General features: G+C 45.0%; 1 protein-coding gene across 4 annotated transcripts in view; it reads left to right on the top strand.

Annotated features, from left to right (window-relative positions):
• Positions 1-22,959, top strand: part of Usp43 (ubiquitin specific peptidase 43) — a 67,238-nt gene that overhangs the window by 18,458 nt on the left and 25,821 nt on the right. For all 4 annotated transcript variants that reach the window (XM_063241996.1, XM_023563535.2, XM_023563534.2 and 1 more), the window contains exons 4-8: positions 10,174-10,266; positions 11,880-12,015; positions 14,632-14,767; positions 17,034-17,169; positions 20,680-20,791. In XM_063241996.1, coding sequence (XP_063098066.1) covers positions 10,174-10,266; positions 11,880-12,015; positions 14,632-14,767; positions 17,034-17,169; positions 20,680-20,791 — 613 coding nt within the window. The remainder of the gene's footprint in view (positions 1-10,173; positions 10,267-11,879; positions 12,016-14,631; positions 14,768-17,033; positions 17,170-20,679; positions 20,792-22,959) is intronic.

Here is a 22,959-nt window from a genome sequence, read left to right as displayed (position 1 = left end):
AACGTGTTGATGTGTTACAGTGTTTAGAGGCAGGCTCTTGCCCTGTAATTCAGGCTGGCCTCAGTCTTCTGGCGATCCTCCTGCCTCAGCCTCCTGAGTGCTGATTACAGGTGTGTGCCACCGTGCCTGGTGTACGTGTGTTTTTACCAGATACGTGAAAAATTGTATGCATTCATGGGACGTGTTATGATGTTTTGATATAGTATAGTTGCACATTTTGTGGTGTTTAAATTAGAAGTATACAAACTCAATTCTCTGATGATTCTGGCTGCAAACTGAACTGGATGAGAACCGAATCAAATTTCCCTCTACAGCCAATGTTGAACCTAACTACTGAAATGGATTCGGTTTTTGTGCAACTGGATTTGGAACCAGAATCATGGCAAAAATCAAGTTTATGAACCAAGGTACTGCTGTACAGCTATTTTCTCAAACATTGATGATTTCTTTATGGTGAAAATTTCAAATTTCTTCTAGCTTAAAATGTACAGTATGTTAATCGTCATCCGTAGTCACAATAGCAACAGCACACACCGAAATTCTTATTTCTCTCTATCTTTGTACCCACTGATAGCCCCACGCTCTCCTGCCCTCATATAATTTCGGTTCTGCACTCAGATTCCTTGAGCAAAGTTATTTTTAGGTTCCACATGTGCTTATCGGTGTGTGTGTTGTTATTTTTGTTTTTTTGAAACAGGTCTCGTTGTATAGTTCAGGTTGGGCTCAGACTCACCTTGTAGTCCAAGCTGGCCTCAACTTGTGGCAGTCCTCCTGTCTCAGCCTCCTGAGTGCTAGGATTAATGGGTTTACGCAACCATGCCCAGAGTTTCTACGTAATTTTTAAATTTTTTTTTATTTTAAAGAGGGTGAGATTAAACATATCAAAACAGAACAAAACAGTTCAAAAAGAAACAATTTAAAGAAATACAGATTTTAAAGCAAGTCCACTGGAGATCTTCACTGTCTATCATATTGTCTCTAGTTTTCTTCCAAATAGTTGTCCTCATCTTTGCACACATTGAATACATATTGCGTATTATAGAACTAATCAAATCATGACAGGATGATGAAGGCTTTTTAGGTCTTCAAGATCTGACATTGGGGAAGTCAATAATGACTACCATAATGTCTCTCATTCTTTGTAGTAGTTGTCTTTATCTTTACATATGCTGAAATTGATTTTAAGAGACTAGACTAATATCACTCTGAACAGTGAATAATAGTATTGCTAGATTTTATATCATAATGTTACAGAATTAGCATCGGGTTTCTTAGTGTCTCTTCTTCTTCAGAGTATCTGTTCATTACATCATGAATTATATAATCTATTCCCGTAAACTGTTTAGAAATTCTCCACATGTGTGAATCTCTACGTGTATATCTGTCCTCTCTGTATTATAAGGAAAAACAGATCATAACAAGATAACAAAACAAATTCCTAGAAAAACATGAAATGAAAAAGACATATAAAACCACAATATTAGGTGATCTACAGTAGTTACTATGCTTTCTCTTGTTATTTTCAATAGAATTGTCCACATCATCAGACATAATATAATTGAACATAGCATTATATAGCAATTTTAATAAAAACACATCATTGGAGACATTGTAGGACTTCAAAAGCAGTTAATAATCAAACCAAAATGGGTATCTTATCATGTTCAGAGTAGTTGCCTCTGCTCTTAGACTTGATACTATCAAGCATACCAAATTCGAATGAAATCAGTCAAGGCTAAACAGTGGTCTAACCAGCTTCAAATAAGATCAGTCATAGTAAGACGATGTTAATAATACCGGGCTGCAGTTTAAATTAATAGGAAATTAAGGATAGTTACCATGGTATAACCTGCTATTTTTGGGTTAGCTGTCTGTGCCCTGAGTAGACAGACCGGAACAAAATAAAACAAAACTAAACAGAGCGATAAGACTACGGTGGCTTTTACATCCTGATACACTATATATATTATATGCTATATATTATATTGAATGTAGTATATTTATAGGGCGTGTTGTTATTGTTGTTGTGTCTGAGGATTGTACCTAGGGCCTGGTGCATGGTAGGTGAGGGTCACCACTGAGCTCCATCCCTAGCCCCAGCATGCTTACATTTTTTTTTTAATTTTATTTAAAAGGAAAAAGAGAAAAAAACAAAACAAAACAAAGCGGTGTAAGGGAACAAGTAATACAGAACTACAAAAAAAAAAAAAAACAGTTAAGAAATCATCAGTTAATAGATTACACCTTATCGTATTAGAGATAGTTGCTCAAGTCACAGTATCAAAAAGTGAACATTCAAACAGTGAGACTGCAAACAGTTGTGTTCATTGATCCAACCAAAAACATTAATATGGTCAGCTATTTAACACCCCTAAACACACTTGCAGTTGTATCCTTTAGAGCACTTTTTTTCCCTCTCTTTTTTACAACAAAATTTACACATTTTGGGTTTTATTACTTCTTAGTTCTTATTACTTTTTTTTTTTTTGGAAGAGAATAAAGTCAAATGTGGCAAAACAAAGCTTTCAGTAAAAACCAAGGATAGACATAGCACATGATGTAAAACAGAGTACAAGGTTATCAACAATGGTTATCAACAATGTCTTTTGTTTCCTTAAAAAGAATTGTCTATCTCATCATGTATTATAAAGTTGAACAAAACAGTAGAGAACAAGACCAATAAAACTTAAGCATTGTAAACATTACAGGACTTCCAAAGGAGACAATAGTCAAATCAGAATGGGCATCTTAGTGAATCTTATTGCCTTCAAAGTAGTTGCCTATACCCTCAAACTTGATACTATCATACAGAATGGAACAGAGTCTAATCAGTCAAAACAAGATGGTGGGAGTATTACAGGACTTCAAAACAAGTTAATAGGAAATCAAAAAAAGTTACTATTATATATCCTGCTAATGCATGTTTACATTTATGTATGCACAGGCTGTAGTTTGTATTTAATCCTTACTATAGTGCAGGGGAGTGCTGTGACCTGGGAGGGGGCTTTTCTCTTTTTCCTGTGGTACCGTACTGGGCTTGAACCCAGGGCTTCAAATTCCCCAGCTCTTTTAAATTTATTTTGAGACAGGGTCTTGCTAAGGTGCCCAGGCCGTTCTGAGGTTACAGGCGTGCACCCCCATGCCTGGCTTAGGTGTGGCTTTTTGCAGGGAGCTTTTGTCCTCTGTCTCTTCTTGAAAGCATGAGCCTGGTTTGTTGTGGTTTTTTTTGCCATTCTTCCTCTTCTTTTGCTTTTCTGGTCACCTTGTTCATTCACTGTGATTTTCACTGATTTCCAGTTGCGCCCTGCTGGGCTGTCTTGCTCTGTATCGTGGATACCAAATATAACTAAGTTTTTCCTTCAAGATGTTCCATCAAGTCATCTCAAAGCAGGGCTTTTCTCTGGGTGTTTTAGATGATCACCCCTTTCCTTTTTCCTAGGGGGTTTTTCATAGCTTTCCTTACTTCTCTTCAAGCTAGGTGATACTTACTCAGTCTTTTAGAATTTTCTAGTCCTTTTTTGCTTCCATACCTTTTGGGGCTTTCTATTCTGTGTTTCAGTGAGAGGAGGTTATTTGCCATTGCTTGGAAACCGTCCTCCTTTAGGAGTTATGTTCAGTGATTGCAGATAAAATGATCAGTCTTTGAAGGGGATTGTGTTCTTAAGAAGGTCAGAGAGTCTCTCAAACATCTTTCCTGTGTGCCTGGAGTTGCTCAACACAAACAGTTCCCAGCATGTGGGAAGTCTGTGTCTCCCTGCCCCCCAGGAGTGGGGAGCCCCGGAGAAATGATCCGAGTGATGAGAGCAGGAGGCACTGTTTCTGCCTCTTTCCAGGCGAGAACGTCTCTTCTGAATGAGCCTGACTTACTGTTACACTGACGCATGCCCCGAAAGGCATGCAGAAAGGAAGCCTAGACTTGCAGCTGTGGCCCCTGAAAGCTGCTAGCCGCGACGTCCTCTAGTTGGCCATCGTTCTTACCCTTGGTTGTCCAAAGCAGAGGCTGCCAGCACTCAAGATAAAGGATGGACAGAGGGAATCTAAGGCGAGGGCTGGTAGGGCAGCGGGGAAGGGTCACAGTCATTAGCACTGGTGCCTTGTTCTTAAAACACTCATTTCTCTGCTCATTTTGTTTTCTCTGCTCTCTTTTATATTCACCCTCTTCCTTTCTCTTCCGTAGGCTCAAGTGCCCGCTGTTGGCTTGGTCCTGTGGTGACCATGAGGCGCTAACTCCTTGCCCTCCAGAAGGAAATACAATCAGATGTGTACGCTCAGCTCTTATCTCCTGGTTCCGCCTCTGCAGATTAAACCAACTACAGGTTCAAAATAGTAGGAAAAAGCTTGCATCGGGACTCTGTGTGCAGAGTATTGTTTGGTCGTTATTCCCTAGACGATACAGAATAGCAGCTCTTTATATAACATTTACATTGTGTTAAGCATTACAAGTAAACCAGAGATCACTGAAGGTATACAGGAGGATGTTCATGCGCTTTATGCAAATGTGGTAGCATTTTTTTTAAAAAGGACTTGAGCTTCCATGGATTTGACACCTGCAGTGGTGGTGAGGCCTGGCGGCCAGTACCCCAAGTATACTGGGGGACAGGAGTTCTCATTGGTTCCTCTGATACTTCATGCAGTGCGATGTACCAGGTTCTACATGAGCCAGCCCAGTCCCTGTTCTCTCCTGGAGCTCAGGTTCTGCTGGGCGGGGGTGCTGGATAACGTACATGTCAACAGAGAGCTGGCATTGGTGGAGTCACGGGAGGCGGGAGGTGCCAACTGCAGATCAGGTGAAGAGGGACATTTGAACTGAGAACCGCATGACAAAGAGTCTGCCCTTCAAAGGATTGGGGACAGCATATTTCAAACAGGAAGTAGCAAAGGCAAAGGGTCCCAGCTAAGGACAATCTTGGCACGTTCCAGGAACAGAGGTGATCAGCAAGTATGAGAGAGGCCTCAAGACGTGGGCAGGGCTGCAGTTCCAGGATGGGCTTCAATTAACAGGCACAGGAAGTCTCTGCAGTGGTTAAAGTGGGTGTGGCCTCATGCATCAATTTAAGGGGTACTCTGGTGGTTATGGGGGGTGGAGGGAGGAGGGATGGCTGGAACCCTGGAAGTGGTGGTGGCGATGGAGGTATATGGCGATTATGTTTCGGATGTAGAGTGAATCACAGAGTCTTGCCAGTAGCTTTAGGGTTGTGGAGTAGAGGGACAGAGGGAAAGATGAGAATCTAGGGCAACTCCAGTGTTTTTACTGAATTGTAACTAATAAATGTTTGGGGGAGAAATTCAGAGTCACTGAAGTCCGTATTACGGTGCTTGATCTGGTGTGGGGTGAGCCAGGCATGGAGGATCCCTGAGGAAGAGACATTTGAGCTGATCAGATGTTAAGGACCAGCAGTGCCCTTTGGGTGGATTTCTTTCCATAGACTAAAAAGTAAGAGGTGAAGTGTTCATGCTGAAAATGCCCTGGTAACAGCTAAAAATACCTGCTTTGTTCCTGAGCCTCTGAAGTGGAGAAAACTGTCATTAGGGATCCCAGTGACCAGAGGGCTTTGGAGGCCTGGGAAGCCCTGCAGCGGTAGGGCTGGGCCAGCGTCCGTGCATGGTGGTACCGCTGTGTCTGCCCTCTCCATGGAGCAGGCCTTGCCTGGGGTGGGATCTTGTTTATGAAACTGAGGATGGATGTGGGATTAGGGGTTAATGCACAGGCCTGTCTTCACTGAGGCTTTCGCGCTTTGATCTTCCTGCACCTCCCTTTTTTGTAGTATTGGGGATTGAATCCAGGGCCTCATGCATGCTAGACCAGGGCTTTGCCGCTAAGCTGTACCTCCAGCTCCACTTAAACCCCTTTTAAGGAGATAGATTTTTGTCTTTGGCTGGAGGAAAGATGGAGGAATCGTAGTGGCATGCTGGAGGTTATGGACTACAGAAAAATATTTTGTGTGATGATTATCACAATCTAAAAATGCCTACAAGCTTAATAATAACTCAGGATTGTTGCTGTGCTGGAGCACTGGCTGGAGGAGTGTTTTCCAGGTTCTGTGTGTGTTTTCCAGGTTCTTCATGTCATTTGTAACCTTTATTCCCTGAAATCTAATTTGTTATCTCCATTACAGGCAGCCTTACCTTTTAGGCAGTGGACATCCACCCATCTTGCTTCTTTATTTTTATTTACTTATTTTTGGTGTTTGGAGGCCAGGTCTTGCTAAGTAGTTTAAACTGGCTTTAAACTTGATATATAGACCAAGCTGGTCTTAAATTCCACAGTGACACCTCTGCCTCAGCCTCATGGATTCTGGGATCACAGGCATGCACTACCATGCCCAGCCGGGCAAAGTATATCCTTAAAGCCTTTCTCAGAACAGATCTTGGAAAGGTGAAGTCATGCTTATGTGCTGTCACAAGATCGCTGTCTACATAGGCATCAACCCGCTGTCCAGCGGCAGGTCGGTTTGGCCAGGTCTAAGTTGTAAGATGTGTGTGTCCAGCAGCAGTCAAAGCGTAGGGCGGACCCATTTTTGAGCATTTGCAGCAGGTTGCATTCCTGACTTTTAGTGGCAGCTGAGTAGCACGTTAGCTTCACAAGGAAAGAAATTTGAGAAGGGGAACAAATAGCATGAAGAGATGGGTTCTGACCATCGAAGGGCAGTGGGACAATTTTCTGTCTCCTGTGAGTGCTTAGGGGACCGTAGACCAGGACAGCAAATCCTCTGGAAGGCGCGGTGATGATGAAGGGTGATGATGAACCCTCCCGGGCTATGTTTTGGGTACCGAGATAGCCTGGTGAAATAGCCAGGGTTTTCCTTAAAGGTGAGGCTGACTCTGTCTTTGTTTGTATCTTTTGGGTGAGTCTGAGTGCGTCTTGGCATGATGTTGGGTACCCTGTCTGGTCCCCCGTCATTTCCTCCCCAGAGCCTTCTGCTGCTCACTTTGAGGCCGCTCCTGCCGTGGTGTTCCTGCCTCGGAGCTAGCAGATGTGTGCTGCAGCCTCCCTAACGGGGAGGCAAAGTGAACCTTTCCACCCGTAAGCTGTGTCAGGTGTTTTGTCACAGCAGTGAGAAGCTGACCAATACATTTCCTTTGTTCCTTGAATCTAAACAGACAGCTGAAGATGTAAGTCAGGGAGTGCTTAGCATATCCAAGGTCCTAGGTTCTGTCTTCAGAATTGCAAAAGAAATCAAATAAATAAACAGCCTGTTCTGTGGGTTTTTTTTTTTTTTTTTTTTTTTTTGCTCTCCCAAACCACACATTTCTTGCTACGTAGCACAGATTTGGGGCTCAAACTAAAGGTCACAGTCCCCAGCCAATTTAATACAATGCATCTGTGAGAAAATGCAACCGTGTTTGGTTTCAGGAGGCTGGGGAAAAAATGAAGAAGTCAACAAAAAAATACCTTTTTTCATTTGTTTGCGCAAATGTGAAACCGGGATTTGGAAACTACCCAGAGATAAAAATACATCCTGCAGGCCAATTTTATGCCTAGGTAAGCAGTGAGAAAAGGTGGACGGAAGATGGGAAGAGAAACAGGGTAACAAGGGACCCCGTGGACTCGGCCCTGGGCAGTCTGACACCACCCGCTCCCTGAGCTCTCCCAAGGGGGACTCTGAGAGGCAGTGATCAGAATCGGAAGTCAGCTCAGACATAAGGTCCTGGGGGTAGCGGGGGTTGTAGCTCCGTGGTAGAGTGCTTGCCTAGCATTTGTGAGGCCCCGGGGTTGATCCTGAGCACCGCAAAGCAATTAAACCCATTGGCATCTATTTTCTAAAATCACTGTGCCCTTCTGGCGACCCATATCCATTCTGATAAGAAGTGGATGAGCAGCGGGCAGCTCGGGCTCACCTGGGGTTGCACCCCTAGGCCCACATCTTTGCTAGTCTCTGGTGTTTCTTATTTTGCTTACTTAGTGGAAAACCACTGGCCAGCACTAGCTACTGCTGAGGTGTCCCAGCTGACGGCCAGTGGTGAAGGCGCAGACTCCAGGGCCAGGCAGTTCTTCCGCAGCCAAGCAAGTGGGTGCAGATTTTAGCACCGTGTGCAGAAATCCCTCATGTCTCGGAGAATGTGGTGTATTACACAAAGAGGAAAATAAAGCAGTAGTACCCACAGGCACTGTGGAAGTTGTACCTCACTTTTGGAGATACTGGCTGGACTATGGGAGGGTCAAACTGATAAGAACTGAGAAATATAAATAAAAACTGGATGTGGTGGTGCACGCCCGTAACCCGGCACTCGGGAGGCTGAGGCAGGAGGATTGCTGCAAGTTTGAGGCCAACCTGGGCTACAAAGTGAGTTCAAGGCCAGCCTGAACGGCATAGTGAGACCCTGTCTCAAAAAGACAAAAACTAAAATAAAATGAAATGAAAAATATAAGTAATACGCATTGCTAGTGTGAGACAGGCCATGCCTCACTTATACTAAAGATCACAGCAGTGATGAGGAGTCCGGATTCACTTTGTTACCTAGGAGCCATGCACCCCTTAGGGGGTAGCTTGCTTTCTTTTTGCCTCAGTCTCCTCTGCTGTACAATGGGTATTATTCTGGTGGGTATGTGTAAGTAGACTAGTACCTACCCAGCCCTCAGAACGATGCTCAGGTCCTAGGAAACACTGTTTCAGTGTCAGCTGTCACTGTTAGCTGCTCTCTGGCCTACTGTTTTCTTGTCCTTTAAGTAAAGGACTTACAATTCTGATGTCTGGGCCGTTCTCACCTCCTGTGAAATAGGCTCTCTAGGAGTAAGGTCTGGACATTGAAAGTGCCTGAGTGGCTCTGGGCACAGGAAGGCTGGCGCCCAGAGGAAAAGGTGGCCCCCAAAGCGCCTCAGCTAGGAAGTTGGCACGCTGGGAGGGTACAGTGGCCCTTCAGAGGCTCCGTGCGCTAATGTGGGGTTAAGACTTTCTTCACCAGTTCGTCACTGTCTCTTTGCTGGGATAAAATACCCAACGCCTACAATTAAAGGAGAGGTTTGTTTCAGCCCGTCTCATTCCGTAGACGCCAGCTCCCGGTGGGATGGAGTGACACCAGGGCGTGGCGGAGAAATAGCTGCTTGCCTCATGGCAGCCAGGAAACAGCCGGGAAACGGAAAGAAGGGAGGTGCTGAGGGGACCGCCTTTTCCAGGCACCCCTTTTCTCATTAGCGGGCTAATCCCCCAGTGAGCATAGCACCCCACAATACAGCCTCCTCCCAGAACCCCGCCTACGAGCACCTGAATCTAGATATAAACCGTAACCCCTATTTCTTTGAGATTGAAATTCTTTTTTTTATAATGTTTTTGCTGTTGTTTTTATCGGTTACCGGGGTTTGAACACATGACCACACGCTTCACACGCTTGCAAGGCAGACGCTTATGCCGCTGAACTAAATCCCCAGCCCCGAGGTTGAAATTCTTCAACATAAAATCAACCATTTTGCTTTTTTTTTTTTTTAAAAAGTATCCCCCCAACCCTTTTTCTTTTTCTGTCTTGAGACAGGGTCTTGCCACGCTGTCCAGGCTGGTCTTGGACTCTTGGGCTCGAGCAACCTTTCTGCCTCAGCCTGCCAAGTGTTACAGATGCTCCTCACCATGGCTAGCTAAATTATCCAATGACAACTCTACGGCTCAGTGGCCTGTACCGTTACAATGCCGTGCAGCCACTCTGCTTTTGATTTCCTACTCATTTTTAAGACCCAGAGAGATAATCTGGTACCTGGTGAGCTACCACGCTCCTCCCTCTCCACGAGGCCCTGGCAACCACCCCTCTGCTTTCCGTCCTTTTTGGTTTCACCTATTCTGGGTATGTCACGTAGAGAGGAGGGTACAAAGTGGGGCCTTTTGATGCTGGAGTCTTGCAGAAGATTTAGCATCGTGTTTGCAGGGTTCCTCCACCGTCTCAGGAGCCCGCTCCTTTTTATAGCCGAGCTGTATTCTAGACCTTACAGATCTGGCGCATCTGTCCGCCCAGTGCCCGGAGGAAGGGCAGGCGGGTTGTTTCTGCACGTTGGCTCTTGGGAGCGGCTGCTGGAAAGCACGTGTGTGTCCCCGGATCCGCTGAACAGCTGTTTTCAATAATGGGTGTGTCCCTGCGAGGGAATTGCTGGGTGTGGCTCTGCAGTGGTAACTCTGTCTGTAACTTTTCAGGGGACCAGCGGGCCATTTCCCCGTGATGACCCTGGCCTCTCTCTCTTTGTCCTCACAGATCGTCCTTGACATGTCCCCACTGCCTGAAACAGAGCAACACCTTTGATCCCTTCCTGTGCGTGTCCCTCCCGATCCCCTTGCGCCAGACGAGGTACGTGAGAGTCCTGCTTGTCAGTGCCCTTGGCTTCCCTCTTCTGGTTACTAATGGGGTCCCCGGACCCTGAGTCCCCCACATTTCTATTTCACTTCTCGCTGAGCCTTTCCCTCTCTGGAAACCGGCCTTGTTGCTGAATGACATTCAGTGATGGACCTGCTGCCCTTCCTGACTGGGGAGAATGAGCCCCAGGGCAGGGGAGTTGGGTCTGACCCTCCCTGGCCGTGCACCAGGGCTGTGGCCGGGTGTTGGTCTTCGGTCCACTCTGGAGCTGGAGCAGACCCTGTGGTTAGACAGGGACAAACCAGAGCCAGCCGGTCACCACCTCCTCTTCCCTGCTTTATTTCAGAACTCTCTTTGTGGAGATGTGGGAGAAGGATTTCTTAAACACAGAAAGGGGAAAGGGTGGTTTTGAGGGAGGAGAAAAAGAAAAGCAGAGCACTGTGAGCCCTGCCGTGCAAAAGCCAGAAGCAGGGCTGCAGCCTCCCAGAAGCCGAGGCCCAGCACCGCCAGGGGGCAGCCGCCAGGGTCAGTGCACGTGCGTCAGCCAGCTGCCGTGTGCGCGGGTGTTACTGGCATTGTGACGGCCATTGTGTGCCCCACTTCCCGAAGAGCCATGCCTCCTGCCCTCCACTTGTCCACTGTCTCTATCTTTGGTTTTTTGTTTTGGTCATTTTTGAGTCAGGGTTTCCCTATATGGTTCAGACTGGCCTTGAATTCACTTTGTAGCCCAGGTTGGCCTCGAACCTCCTGCCTCAGCCTCCTGAGTTGTCTTTGTCTTCAAGATACAGCAGATCCGACATCTGCATGAAGACTTCCCTGACAGTATAACCCATCTTGCTCCCCTCCCCTTCCCTCCCCTCCTCTTCCCTCCCCTTCCCTCCTCCCCCCCCCTTTCCTTTACTCTTTTTTTTTATTTTTTATTTTTTGGTTCTACAGGTTGAACATGTCAGCCAAGCTCTCTGCCACTGAACTACATGTTTTTAAAATTTGACTTTGGGACAAGGTATATGTGCCTGCTTGGTGGCACATGTACTAAGTCAGTCCTCCAAGCCGACCTCAAATTTGCAATCCCGGCCTCAGCCTCCCAAGTAGTCGGATTTTAGGCGTGCACCACCGTGCCTGCTTTAACCCCCTTTTCTATTCTGAAACACTGTGCTGTCTGTACCCCCAGTGTGGCTTATACCGTATGACATGCAGATCCAAGCTCTACTAACTGGCCGTGTGACTTGGGCAGGACAAGAAACAGGGATCTGAGAGCTGGGGTGGGGGAACAGTGGGAGATAGAAGTTGAGATTTTCAAGGGAAAATTTCTTTAAGAAGAGGAGAAAGTCATCAGTAAGGTTGACTTGTTCTTGAAGAAGCGTTGTTTTTCTAACTTCATGGTTTATTTTGCTTGATGTTTACCCATTGGGCAGTTAGGGGCTGGAGATCAGAGATCCAAATGGTGATTCTCGAAATACTTTCTGTTTTCAACTCGCTATTTTCGGAGATTTGACTCTCTGCTTCCACCTGGTGGGAGGACACATAAGACTGCTGGAGTCAGAGTCCCTGGTGTGGGTGAGCCTGCCCGCCAGCCCTAAGGATGTGGCGCCCGTCCTGTCTTCCAGATTCCTGAGTGTCACGCTGGCCTTCCCCTGTAAGAGCCAGCGGTTCCTGCGGGTGGGCCTGGCCGTCCCCATCCTGAGCACAGTGGCTGCCCTGCGGAAGATGGTGGCGGAGGAAGGCGGAGTTCCTGCAGAAGAGGTGTGTGGGGCCTGGCCCGGACCTGACAGCCCTGCAGCCTGTGCTGTCTGTGGGTTCCCAGTGACACCAGGGCGGCTCACGATTTCTGCCTGCGTCCTAGTGCCTGGTGTCTGAGGTGACTGGGCCTTGGCTTCTCCCTGCCCCTTGAGGAGGACACCTGCCCTTCTGGAAGCTGGTAGTGATGCTGGGTTCATCAAAGCCCACCTCAGTCGAGCTTACCACGGCTGGACTGTCCCGTGACCTCGCTGTTCATTCCTTTGCTAGTCGATTTCATGCCAGCCACTCTGGAAGCAGCATCACGGTTGCCCTCATTGTGCTAGTGAGGAAAAAAGTCCTGAGGGCGAAGGGCTCCCAGCTAGGAAGCCTCAGGCCTCGGGGTCTGGACATGCGTGGTCTGATCGCAGAGCCTGAGCTGCTCCTCGGTGTTTGCCCTTGTGGGGACCCGCACCAGGCTCTGCAGAGGACAGCAAGGGACACACAGCGTGGCTGAGAGACTGAGGGTGTCTGACGTGGGGAAGGTGGTGGCTGTGGTTTTTCACTTTTGCTTTTGAGGAGTCTTGGCGAATTGGATTCACGATGTCTGGAGGGGCTTCCATGACATGGTGGGGCCAAGGCAGTGGTGGTGACGAGCCAGGTGGAGGAGCGGAGATGCTCTGATAAGGCCTGACTGTGATTCAGCTGCTCTGTAGCTCTCTGACCTGGGGCCACCCAAGTGGCTGGCGGTCCCTCCGTTTCTTTACCTTTTAGACTTCCGTGACTCCCTCATTGGGTTTTTGCTAAATACGAAAAAGTATTTTTAACCTTTTTTTGTTAAGGTATGACATGCTTACAATACAGTGTGGCCATCCTGAGTCTGTTGGATTTTACACCCGCCTACATCCGTATAATCACCATGGTTACCGAACCTTTCCCCAGCTCCTCCCCTGCCCGCAATGCCTTTGACCCCCATCTCTCCCTGTAGGATCTCAAGAAAGGGGGAGATACGTATGTATCTTGCTTTCTGAATGCAGAAGCATTGAAGTATGCTGGTATATTTGTGTGTGTGAGAGAGAGACTGAGATAGACAGATAAACAGAGAAGCAGAGTGACAGACAGACAGATCTGGGGGGGAAATAGCAGTAAAAAAGAGGCAAAGAGGAGTATCTGAGAGAGACAGAATTTGAATAATAGTAGGTCTGTTAGGGATCTGAGGGTGTGACATGTTTGTTCAGGGAGATAGAAATCTCCAGGGATGTTCGTATGAATATTTTGACTAGCACCTAAAGGGTCTCGATACTTCGTTTTAAATGGTGGTTTATTCCACTTGTAATATCTATTATCACAGATATGTTTGTGTGCATTCCTACCATCTTATTCATGATTTTTATTGATTCAACATTTCCTGATTTTGGGGGGCAGAGGATCCTCCTGCACTCTGTTATTGCTTTTTATGAATTGAGCAATTTTTCTTAATTCTGTGTCCTCTGATTTGGAATGTGCATAATATATTTTCTTTTACTGTTTATTAAATGTCCCCATGTATAATTAACAAAGTATATTGTTAATATCAAACAACATGGGTCTGGGGATTTAGCTCAGCAGCATAAGCACCTGCCTTGCAAGCACGTGGTTGTGAGTTTGATCCCCGGTACTGACAAAAAAAAACAAAAACAAAAACAAAAAAACAAAATCAAACAACATAAAGATCCTGATACGCTTTCCTTTTATACTTTTTTGACTTAGGTATTGTAGATCGGTATTATAATTGTTCTATAATACCTCCTACCCTTCCAACTTGTAAAAGTTTTGCTGGTTATTATGTTTGACATAGTCAATACATGTTTACATTTACCAAATTTTATCATTTTTTAGTCATTTTACTCTTAGGCTTCACTTCTGATAGTTATTGTATTTTTAATCCTGAATCTTTTACAAGATAATTCCCAGTTGATGTTCCTTAAGTGGGTTCTGTGAGTCATGTGTTGTGCTGTTGATTCTTTTGTCCTTGGCAAATCTTTTGTTCTCCCTGAACGGTTGAGACTGGATTAGCCAAGACTCCCAAAGGAGTCATCATTTCCTCTCTCTTCCTCCACTTTAAAACATCCCCAGAAACCTTTATTTCATAACATTTTTCATTTAACCATAATATGAAAAAGGTTAATAACATTATTTAGATGTTCACTTAGTGGAACTTTTTGTTTATCTGAAGAAGGCTTTATTTAATTCTAATTCTTTCATGTAGTTTAGCTGGGTATAAAACTTTAAATTTTTCTTTTTTTTTTTTTTTTTTTGCTGGGCATGGTGGAACAAGCTGTAATCTAAGTATTTGGGAGGCTGAGGCAGGAGCATCACCATGAGTTCGAGGCCAGCCTGGGCTCTGTAGGGGGTTCAAGGCCAGCCTGAACTACATAGTGATACTCTGTCTCATAAATAAATAAACAAATTCTCTTTTAGTTGCAGATGAGATGTCTGTGGTCAATCTAACAGTTATACCCTCTGTATTTTATTACTTAAAATGTGTAACCTCTTAGAAGGATGGGTGAAAAAGACTTTTAAGTGTTTTAGCTACTTTTTGACTTCGTATCTGTTAGGTTCTCTTTGAGAAGCTAAGAGGGAAAATGATCTTTCTCGTTCCAGGTGATCTTGGTTGAACTGTACCCCAACGGATTCCAGCGGTCTTTCTTTGATGAAGAGGACCTGAATACCATAGCGGATGGAGATAACGTGTACGCCTTCCAAGTCCCTCTGTGTCCCAGCCAGGGGACACTCTCAGGTACAACGGTACCTTGCGTAATTTTATTTGGGTAGTATGGGTTGTAGGTTTGAGATGGCCTAAAACATTTGCTTCTGGCACTTGGAACTGGAAGGCTTATTTTCTCTGCAATTTGAAGTACAGATGCTTGATTGATGGTTGACTTTACTGAGGTTCTGAGAACCTTTGTGAATATTAGGATTACCACGACGTTTTGTTAGACTGGATTTCTGGATTCTGCCCCCAGAATTTCCGGTTTGGTAGGCTTGGGGTGGGTCCTGAGTTTGCATATTTGACAACTTCCCAATAGATGCCAGACTAGGGATATTTTAGGAGTCACTGTTTAGTGTACATGCTGGTGTGATCTTTATTTTCAGACTCTTGCAGTGTAAAGTCTGTGCTTGAAATAAAATTTCTGAACATTTGAATGGCCAAAGAAATTAGAAGATAACGTTTTGTTAATGGTTATACTTTGTAATGATTTTTTCTTAAACCTCACACTAGCTAACATGGTCAATTTTTTTTTTTTTTTTTTTTTTTTTTGAGACAGGCTCTTGCTGTATAGTTCGGCTGGCCTTGAACTCCCTATGCAGCCCAGGCTGGCCTCAAATTTGGGGCAATTCTCTTGCCTCAGCCTCCTGAGTACTAGAATTATAGCCATGTGCCACTGTGCCTGGCAACATGGTCAATTTCTAATAGCCTTTCCTTGTCAGCAGTATAAATTTTGGCCCGTTTAGCCAGTCTAGAAGACGATATTAAAGGACCCTGTACCCTTGTTACAATATGCAGCAACCCCCTCGATCTGTGGTTTCCCTTTCTACAGGTTCCATTACCCATGGTCCAGATACGTTAAGTGGAAAATTCCAGAAATAACAATTCATTTTTGTGTTTGGTTTTGTTTTTTCAATACTAGGGATCCAACAGAGGGATTCATGTATGCTAGGCAAACCCTGTACCGCTAGCTGCATGCTAACCCCATACTTAGAAGTTTTAAGTAACTTTTTTTTTGTCTTTTTGAGACAGGGTCTTGCTGTGTGGTTCAGGCTGACCTTGAGCTCCCTATGTAGGCCAGGCTAGTCTCAAACACACAACGATCCTCCTGTCTCAGCTTCCTGAATGCTGAGATTATAGGCATATGCTGCCATGCTTGGCCTAAATAACTTTTATTTCAGTGTAATTATTCTATTTTGTCATTATTGCTAATGTCTTACTATACCTAATTTATTAATTAAACCCTAACATAGGAACAGATGTATAGGAAAAAACATAGTATATAAAATTTTTTTTCAGCTTAATTTTTTTTTTTTTTGTACTGGGGATCAAACCCATGATCTTGCACTTGCCAGGCAGGCACTTGTGCCACTGAGTAAACCCCTGGCCCAGAACATTTTTTAAGAGTTTGGTACTTTGGTGTTTTCTGAGGTTTTAGACATCCTTGGGATGTCTTGGAGTGTGTCTTTCTCTGATAAAGGGTGACTCCTGTGCCGCAGATGAGTCCTCTGCCCTGACCTGTACTGTGAGCCAGCTTAGGCAGCAGCCTATGAGGACAAGATGTTGATATTCTTGGAGACAACATGGAAACTCTGGGCGCCGGAGTCTGGGATAAAATGTTGACTGACCCTGATTTACAAGCAACTGAAACAAGACTTCATTTCTGACTTAATTATGAGTGACAGATACTTTCCTAAAGTTGCAATTCAGACCCGGAATAGGGAACAGTAGAATCCTTCTCCTTTCTCCGTGGGAGATTTTTGCCTTATCCATGTACTTCTTGAATTGGCTTCCTAAGACTGTGGGTACTCTGAGGGCCGTCTGATCAAAGTATAGAAACCAAAATTAGCTGGGCGTTGTGGTGTCATCCTAGCACTCAGGAGGCTGAGGCAGGAGGATCAGTGTGAGTTCGGGACCAGCCTGGTCTACAAAGTGAGTTCAAGGCCAGCCTGAACGGCATAGCCAAACCATGTCGCAAAAAAAAGAAAAAACAACAACAAAACCCAAACCCTCCAAAATTATTTTGCAGTATTTTTCAAATTGCTTTGGAAAGAGTTACTTAAACTCTTTGCCTTCTTTTAAAGTTACTTCTGGCATAACTGCAGAGTCACTACCGTACAAGCGATGTGTGTATGGCAGGTGACAGATGGCACACATGCATGAGCCTCTGTATTTTCTCCCAGAAGCCATCAGGTATCCTCCCACGGGTGGCGAATAGATGCCCGGACAGAAAAGAGGACTGGGCAGGCCAAGGCTCTGGCCACTGCAGGGACCCTTAATGCCCTTGTCTCCCCAGCCCGTCCGTTGGGTCTGCTGCTGTCCCCACGCTTGGCGGCCCGGGAGGGCCAGCGGTTCCCCCTGCCGCTCCCCAGTGAGAACAAGGTGCTCATCCTCTTCTGCAACCTGGTGGGCTCAGGCCAGCAGGCGAGCAGGTATGTTTAATGCCGTCCTTTCTTCACGTGGCGTCTGGGATTGGTGGGCCTGTCCTTGGGGTTTGCCTAGAATAACTGTACCGTGGTAAAATTAAACATCTATCCCCAAGATTAATAAAGTAGGAGTAGGGAGTCGGGTACTTCCAGAACAAGGGGCCCAGAAATAATTGCTTTTAGCAGGTGGGTACCATCGTCTTTAATTACACCAGTGCTTTCCTGTTAGGCAAAGGAATACTTATGATTACCCTCGCTACCGCTGTTTATAGTGTTGTGTGAATAAGTGTTATACGTGGAGCTCAGAAAGAAACTGCCTACAAGAAGAGAGGAGTTGGCTGGGTGACTCGGTGGGGCCCTTCTTGAAAGGAAAGGAAAGCTGGGCACACACAGTGGTGTCTTCATGTGGAGTCCCAGCTCCTGGTTGGCGGAGTGCAAGAGTCCAAGGCTGGCCTGGGCCACGTAACAAAACAAAACCAAACAAACCACACCGAGCCACAAAGAGCCAGAAAGTAATTAGAACTGATGAAAGAAGAAGGGACAGTTTGCATCACACATCTGCAGAAACAGCTTTTTTAAATATAGTCCAAATAAAGGGATTACAAAGAAATGATGAATATTTGAAGTGATAGCTATTCTAATTACTCTGATTTGATTATTTCACGACGTCTGGAGACATTTTATTGTATTCTGTGAGTGTACATTCTTGGCTGGGTGTGCAGCACACATCTGTAATCCCAGGGCTGGGGAGGCTGAGGCGGGAGGATTGCTCTGAGTTCAAGGCCAGGCTGAACTACATAGTGACACCCTGTCTCAGAACAAAAAATTTATGTGGAATAGTAAAGTGCTAAGATAGCCAGAAAATATTGGGAAATAGAGAAAAGAGAAATTAATCTATTGAAACAATGCATTTTAGTTAATAAAAGATTATGACAATTAACCAAATAGAAAAACTGAAGTCTTTAAATATTTATTGTATGATAAAACAGCATATTTCTATTTTATATAATAAAACAGTTATTGAATTATTCAATACGTAAGGCCAGGCTAATTGATTTCTTTCTATTTTAAATAATTGTTATTTTTTATGGTGCTGAAGATTGAACTGAGAGCCTTTGCACTGAGCTGCATCCCAGCACTTTTTGATTTTTTATTTTAAGGTAGAGTCTCGCTAAATTGTGCAAACTAGGGTCAAGCTTGGGATTCTCCTGCCTCAGCCTCCCAGAGTACTGGAATTACACTCACGTGCCACGATATTCAGCCAAAAAAATTACTTATTTACTCTTGCCATCGATTCATATGTGTAAATCCCAGATTAAATAGAAAGATATTTTTAGAAAAGGAAACCTTAAAATATCTTTGAAAAGGCTGGGCATGGTGGTGCATGTCTGTAGTCCCAGGACTCAGAAACGGAGGCAGGAGGATCATCAGGAGTTTAAGGCCAACCTAAACTGTAGAATGGGATTCCATCTCCAAAAGCAGAATGAAACAAACAAACAAAATATATACATTTTAAAGAAAATGCAGGGGTTTATTTGTGTCTCTGCATAGCAGACACACATTGATGGGGCCGTAATTTGTATGTCTCACTGCTGGGTGGCTTGGACCATGGTGGCACATGTCTGACTGTCCCATGCCTGACTGTGCCACCCATATCATCAGTGGTACAAGCCCTTGCGATCCGACAGTTATGCACATACTGTTTCAGACTGGTGGGAATGTTTTAGCACTCCAAAAGCACTCCAAAAGAAGGTTGATGTTTTAAATATATGTCACATTTAAACTAAGCACAAATTTAAAGGCAGAGGACAAAAGGCAAAGAACATTTGACATGTGTGACATGAGAGATTCGTATTCATCATGTAAAACCTAGTGCTCTCTCCATGAGATAAACACTGTCAATAGAATGACTGTCTCACAGAAGCTGGATGTGGTGGCACGCACCTATAATCCCAGCACGTGGAAGGCTGAGACAGGAGGATTGCCGTGAGTTTGAGGATAGTCTGGGCTACATAGTAAGTTCTAGGCCAGTCTGAATTACGTAGTGAGACCCTATGTCAGAAAATGGCAACAATAAAAAATAAAACAAAATACCCCACAAAGAGTAACATGAGTTCACAAAAGAAATACATTCCCAGGTCAAAATATTCAGCATCACGAGTAGTAGAGAGCATTCTGGTTGCAATAGCGAGATAGTTTTCTGTTTTTCTCTGTTTCATTTATTTTGTTTTTTGAGATAAAAGTACAGTTTTGAGATCAAAGTGTAATTCAATCTCACCTTGAGCGTGGCTTATGTGAACCAGGCTGACTTTGAACCTGTAGTCACAGCCTCCCCAGTGCTGGGATTACAGGTGTGCACCACCACACCTGGCTCAGAAGCAAGATACTGTTCTTTTGTTGAAGCAGGGTCTCACTATGTAGCCCAGGCTGGCCTTGAACTCACAGTGATCCTCCTGCTTCAGCCTACCCAATGCTGGGATTACAGGCATGCACCCACAGCTGGCTGGCAAGACACTATTCTTTGACTTTCCAATAGTTAAGAAATTGTTAGAAATTGATAATACTCATTCAGAGTAAGACCAGAGCTAATCTCTTTTTTTCTTTCTGTACTGAAAATTGAACCAAAGCCTTCACATTGAACTATATCTCCAGCCAACTGTTTTTTACTTTTTATTTTGAGATAGGGTCCTGCTAAATTGCTAAGTTGCCCAGGCTGGACTTGAATTTGAGATCTTCTAAGAATTCTGGGGTTACAGGAATATACCATCACTATTTACTGAGGGAACTGGACCCTTACCTCGTTGCTAAGTTGGTATGGATTTTCTGGAGGACAATTTGGGAGTAAAGAACTTTGGTCTGCCTTTGCACTTGTGGAGTTTTATCGTGTTGGAGCAGTTGGTTGTGTGCAGCCAGAGATGCATGCACAAGAAAGTATTGTTTACATACAAATGAGAAGCAAACCGAATGCTCAGTGCTACAGGGTTAAATGAAAGATCCGCCAACCCTGTCTGGGTGCGTCACCTCCGACTTGTGCTGTACTTTTAGCAATGTTTCTAGAACAATATCACATTCTGACGCCATTGGTCTTTGCACGACTCTGGGACAGGGAATGGCCAGGGATTTGTCCTGCAGTGCTCATGGCACATCCGTGTGCTTTATTAGGGTGGGATGCGGGATGCATTCCCAGTACCGAGAACATTCCTGATGCACCACACCTGCAACTGCCCTGCCTGCCTGCCTGCCTTCCCGTTCTCTTCAGCTCTCTGCAAGGAGGGGCCTTCCTAGCCAGTCCGGCACTTGCAGAAGCTGTCTGCACTGCCGTGTGTCATCTCCAGCACTCGGTGTGCCTGCCGCCGTCATCTATGTCATGCAGGTCTGTGGTTAGCAGTTGTGTTTGCACTTGGCTCTAAACTCTTCACTAACCCAGTTCAGAGCCAGGAGAGGAGCAGTGCTCATGCCTGTTGGGCATTGTTGCTTTTCCTTTGCTGAAATAACCTGATTTCCTTGGACTTCCAGGTTTGGGCCGCCTTTCCTGATAAGGGAAGACAGAAGCATTTCTTGGGCCCAGCTCGAGCAGTGCATCCTCAGTAAAGTCCGCTATCTCATGAAGACTGAGGCCCCTGCACAGGTGGGTGCGTGCTTGTGCGGGTGCGTGCATGGGAGGGGAGTGGGTTGGGGTAGCTCCGGAGAGGGGATTTGCTGTGAGTGAGAGGGTTCTTGCTGTTTTTATCACAGAGCTTAGATTTATGCGGCCAGTCTGTGCCCCTCATGTTTTAATCTTTGTGCTATTACGAAACACATTTCCTCGCTGGAGCTTTCTCTTGTTAAATCTTTTTCCAGACACCGCTGGAATAAAGAGCAGTGTTTGTTTTATTGTTCTCATTTTTGGACATTCGTGATGTTCCACAGTTTTCCTGGTAGTAAATTGCAATTTACACATTTAGATCAAAGGACTTGAGATATAATCTCTGTGGCACATTAAAATTCATGATTATATCTGTGTGTGAAAATCTAGACATTAAAACAAATTTGTCCAGTTTTTCAGGAACTTGAGAAGCTCAAAGGCAAACAGCCTTTGGCTTGTTTATTTAGCCTCAAAGTGGTAGTTTTCCAATTTTAAAAACCACATTTAAAATTCTTTTTTTCCCCTCTTCTTCCTCTTCCTCCTCCTTCTCCTCCTCCTCCTCTTCTGTTTTTTTGAGATAAGATTTCACTATGTAGTTCAGGCTGGCCTTGAGCTCACTTTGTAACCCAGACTAGCCTCGAACTCAGGCAAGCCTCCTGCCTCAGCCTCCTAAGTGCTGGGATTACAGGTGTGTGCCACAATACTCAGTACCTATAAAGCCGTTGATGTGTCAGCTCCTATAATATCAGAACCCATTTTAGTGGCAGCCTGCCAGATGGAAGATGTTGAAATTTTGGGGGGACAGGGTCAGTTGCATCAGACTTTTGTTCTTTCCCAACTATTCTTAGAAGGACCCTTTCACTTGGGTGACATACCAAACTTATGTCAGAACTAATTCTTTATCATTCTGCTCGGGAAACAAACAGAAAACCAAAAAACAAACATCTGATTTTGGGTTTACAGCAAATACCACTTTGCTAAAGACCTCTACTACATTTGTACCAGCCTCTCTCCAGAGTTTCTGTGCGGTGTACTACAGAGCAGATCTGCTGCGGGGCCCAATTTAGAAACTAACTTCTCCACAAGTAGGTCAGCAGATCTAGTAATAGCTGTAGCCGGCCCCCGAATCTGTGCTGCTGATTGTTGAAAGTGGACCAAACCACTTTCATGTGAGCATTTGTCTCAGCTATTGTGCTTTACCTCATCCAGATACATAATTTTTGGCTCTGTATCTCTGTAGTCATTTCTTTCTTTCTGAGATAGGGCCTCACAATTTAGCTCAGGCTGGCCTTGAGTTCACTATGCAGTACAGACTAACCTCAAATTTGTGGTGACCCTCCTGCCTCAGCCTCCCGAGTGCTGGGACTACAGATGCATGCCACCAGGCCTGGCGTCCGTAGCCATTTCAATATTAAGAACTGGCCAAGCTGCCAGGAGGGCAGCGACACTCAGACTGGAAAAGCCTGCACGTGGCCCTGGTGCTTTCCCATGGATTCATTAATAAATGTGTGGTCAGACATGGTTTTCTGTAGAAATAATATGTCCCCAAAAGTTGGGATTCCGAGGCTAGTCCACTACTAAACCCGCAGTTCTTTTAATAGGCCATTAAGCACTGATTCAGTATGGTAATAACTGGAAAAGAGTTCATTCAGGATTCTCAGCCTTGAACTGAAAAGGTGGAACTTTGAGAATTGCAGTGATGCCTCTGAAACGAGCTGGCTTAGCCAAGAGCAGAGGACAGGAAAGAAAAGGATTATCATTGTGGAAACTTCCGGAAAGGTTGGTTGGTTTGCCTGTGAGCAGTTACCTGCCTCCGCTGTGTTGCGTCTTGCTGATGGGTGACCTTGCTGTGCAGACAACATGTCTGAGTTAGGAGTCTCGGGGGGAGAGGTTACCCCAGAAGTTAACGCTCTTTAGAAACACTCTTCTGCGGCCAACTCTTGACTCAAAGCTGTGCAGTCTGCCGGCTTCCCCTTACTGGTGTTCTCTTTCTCAGAGCTGTAGATCAGCTAGAGGATGGTGGAGCCCAGGTGGATGCACACGGTCCCTGAGCTTCGCACTCAAGGCCCTTGGACTGTTTAGCTCCCTGTCACTGCGGGGAAATCCCAAAGAAAACTCATTTATAAAGAGAAAAGGGTTATTTGGGTCACAGTTCTTGGAAGTTCAACAAC

This window comes from Cavia porcellus, unplaced genomic scaffold (genome assembly GCF_034190915.1).
Source record: "Cavia porcellus strain 051 isolate PalLab524CR breed Dunkin Hartley unplaced genomic scaffold, mCavPor4.1 scaffold_32, whole genome shotgun sequence".
In the NCBI taxonomy this organism is placed as follows: Eukaryota; Metazoa; Chordata; class Mammalia; order Rodentia; family Caviidae; genus Cavia; species Cavia porcellus.
The sequence above is the reverse complement of the archived record's forward strand: the minus strand, read 5'-3'. Positions and strand labels throughout refer to the sequence as shown.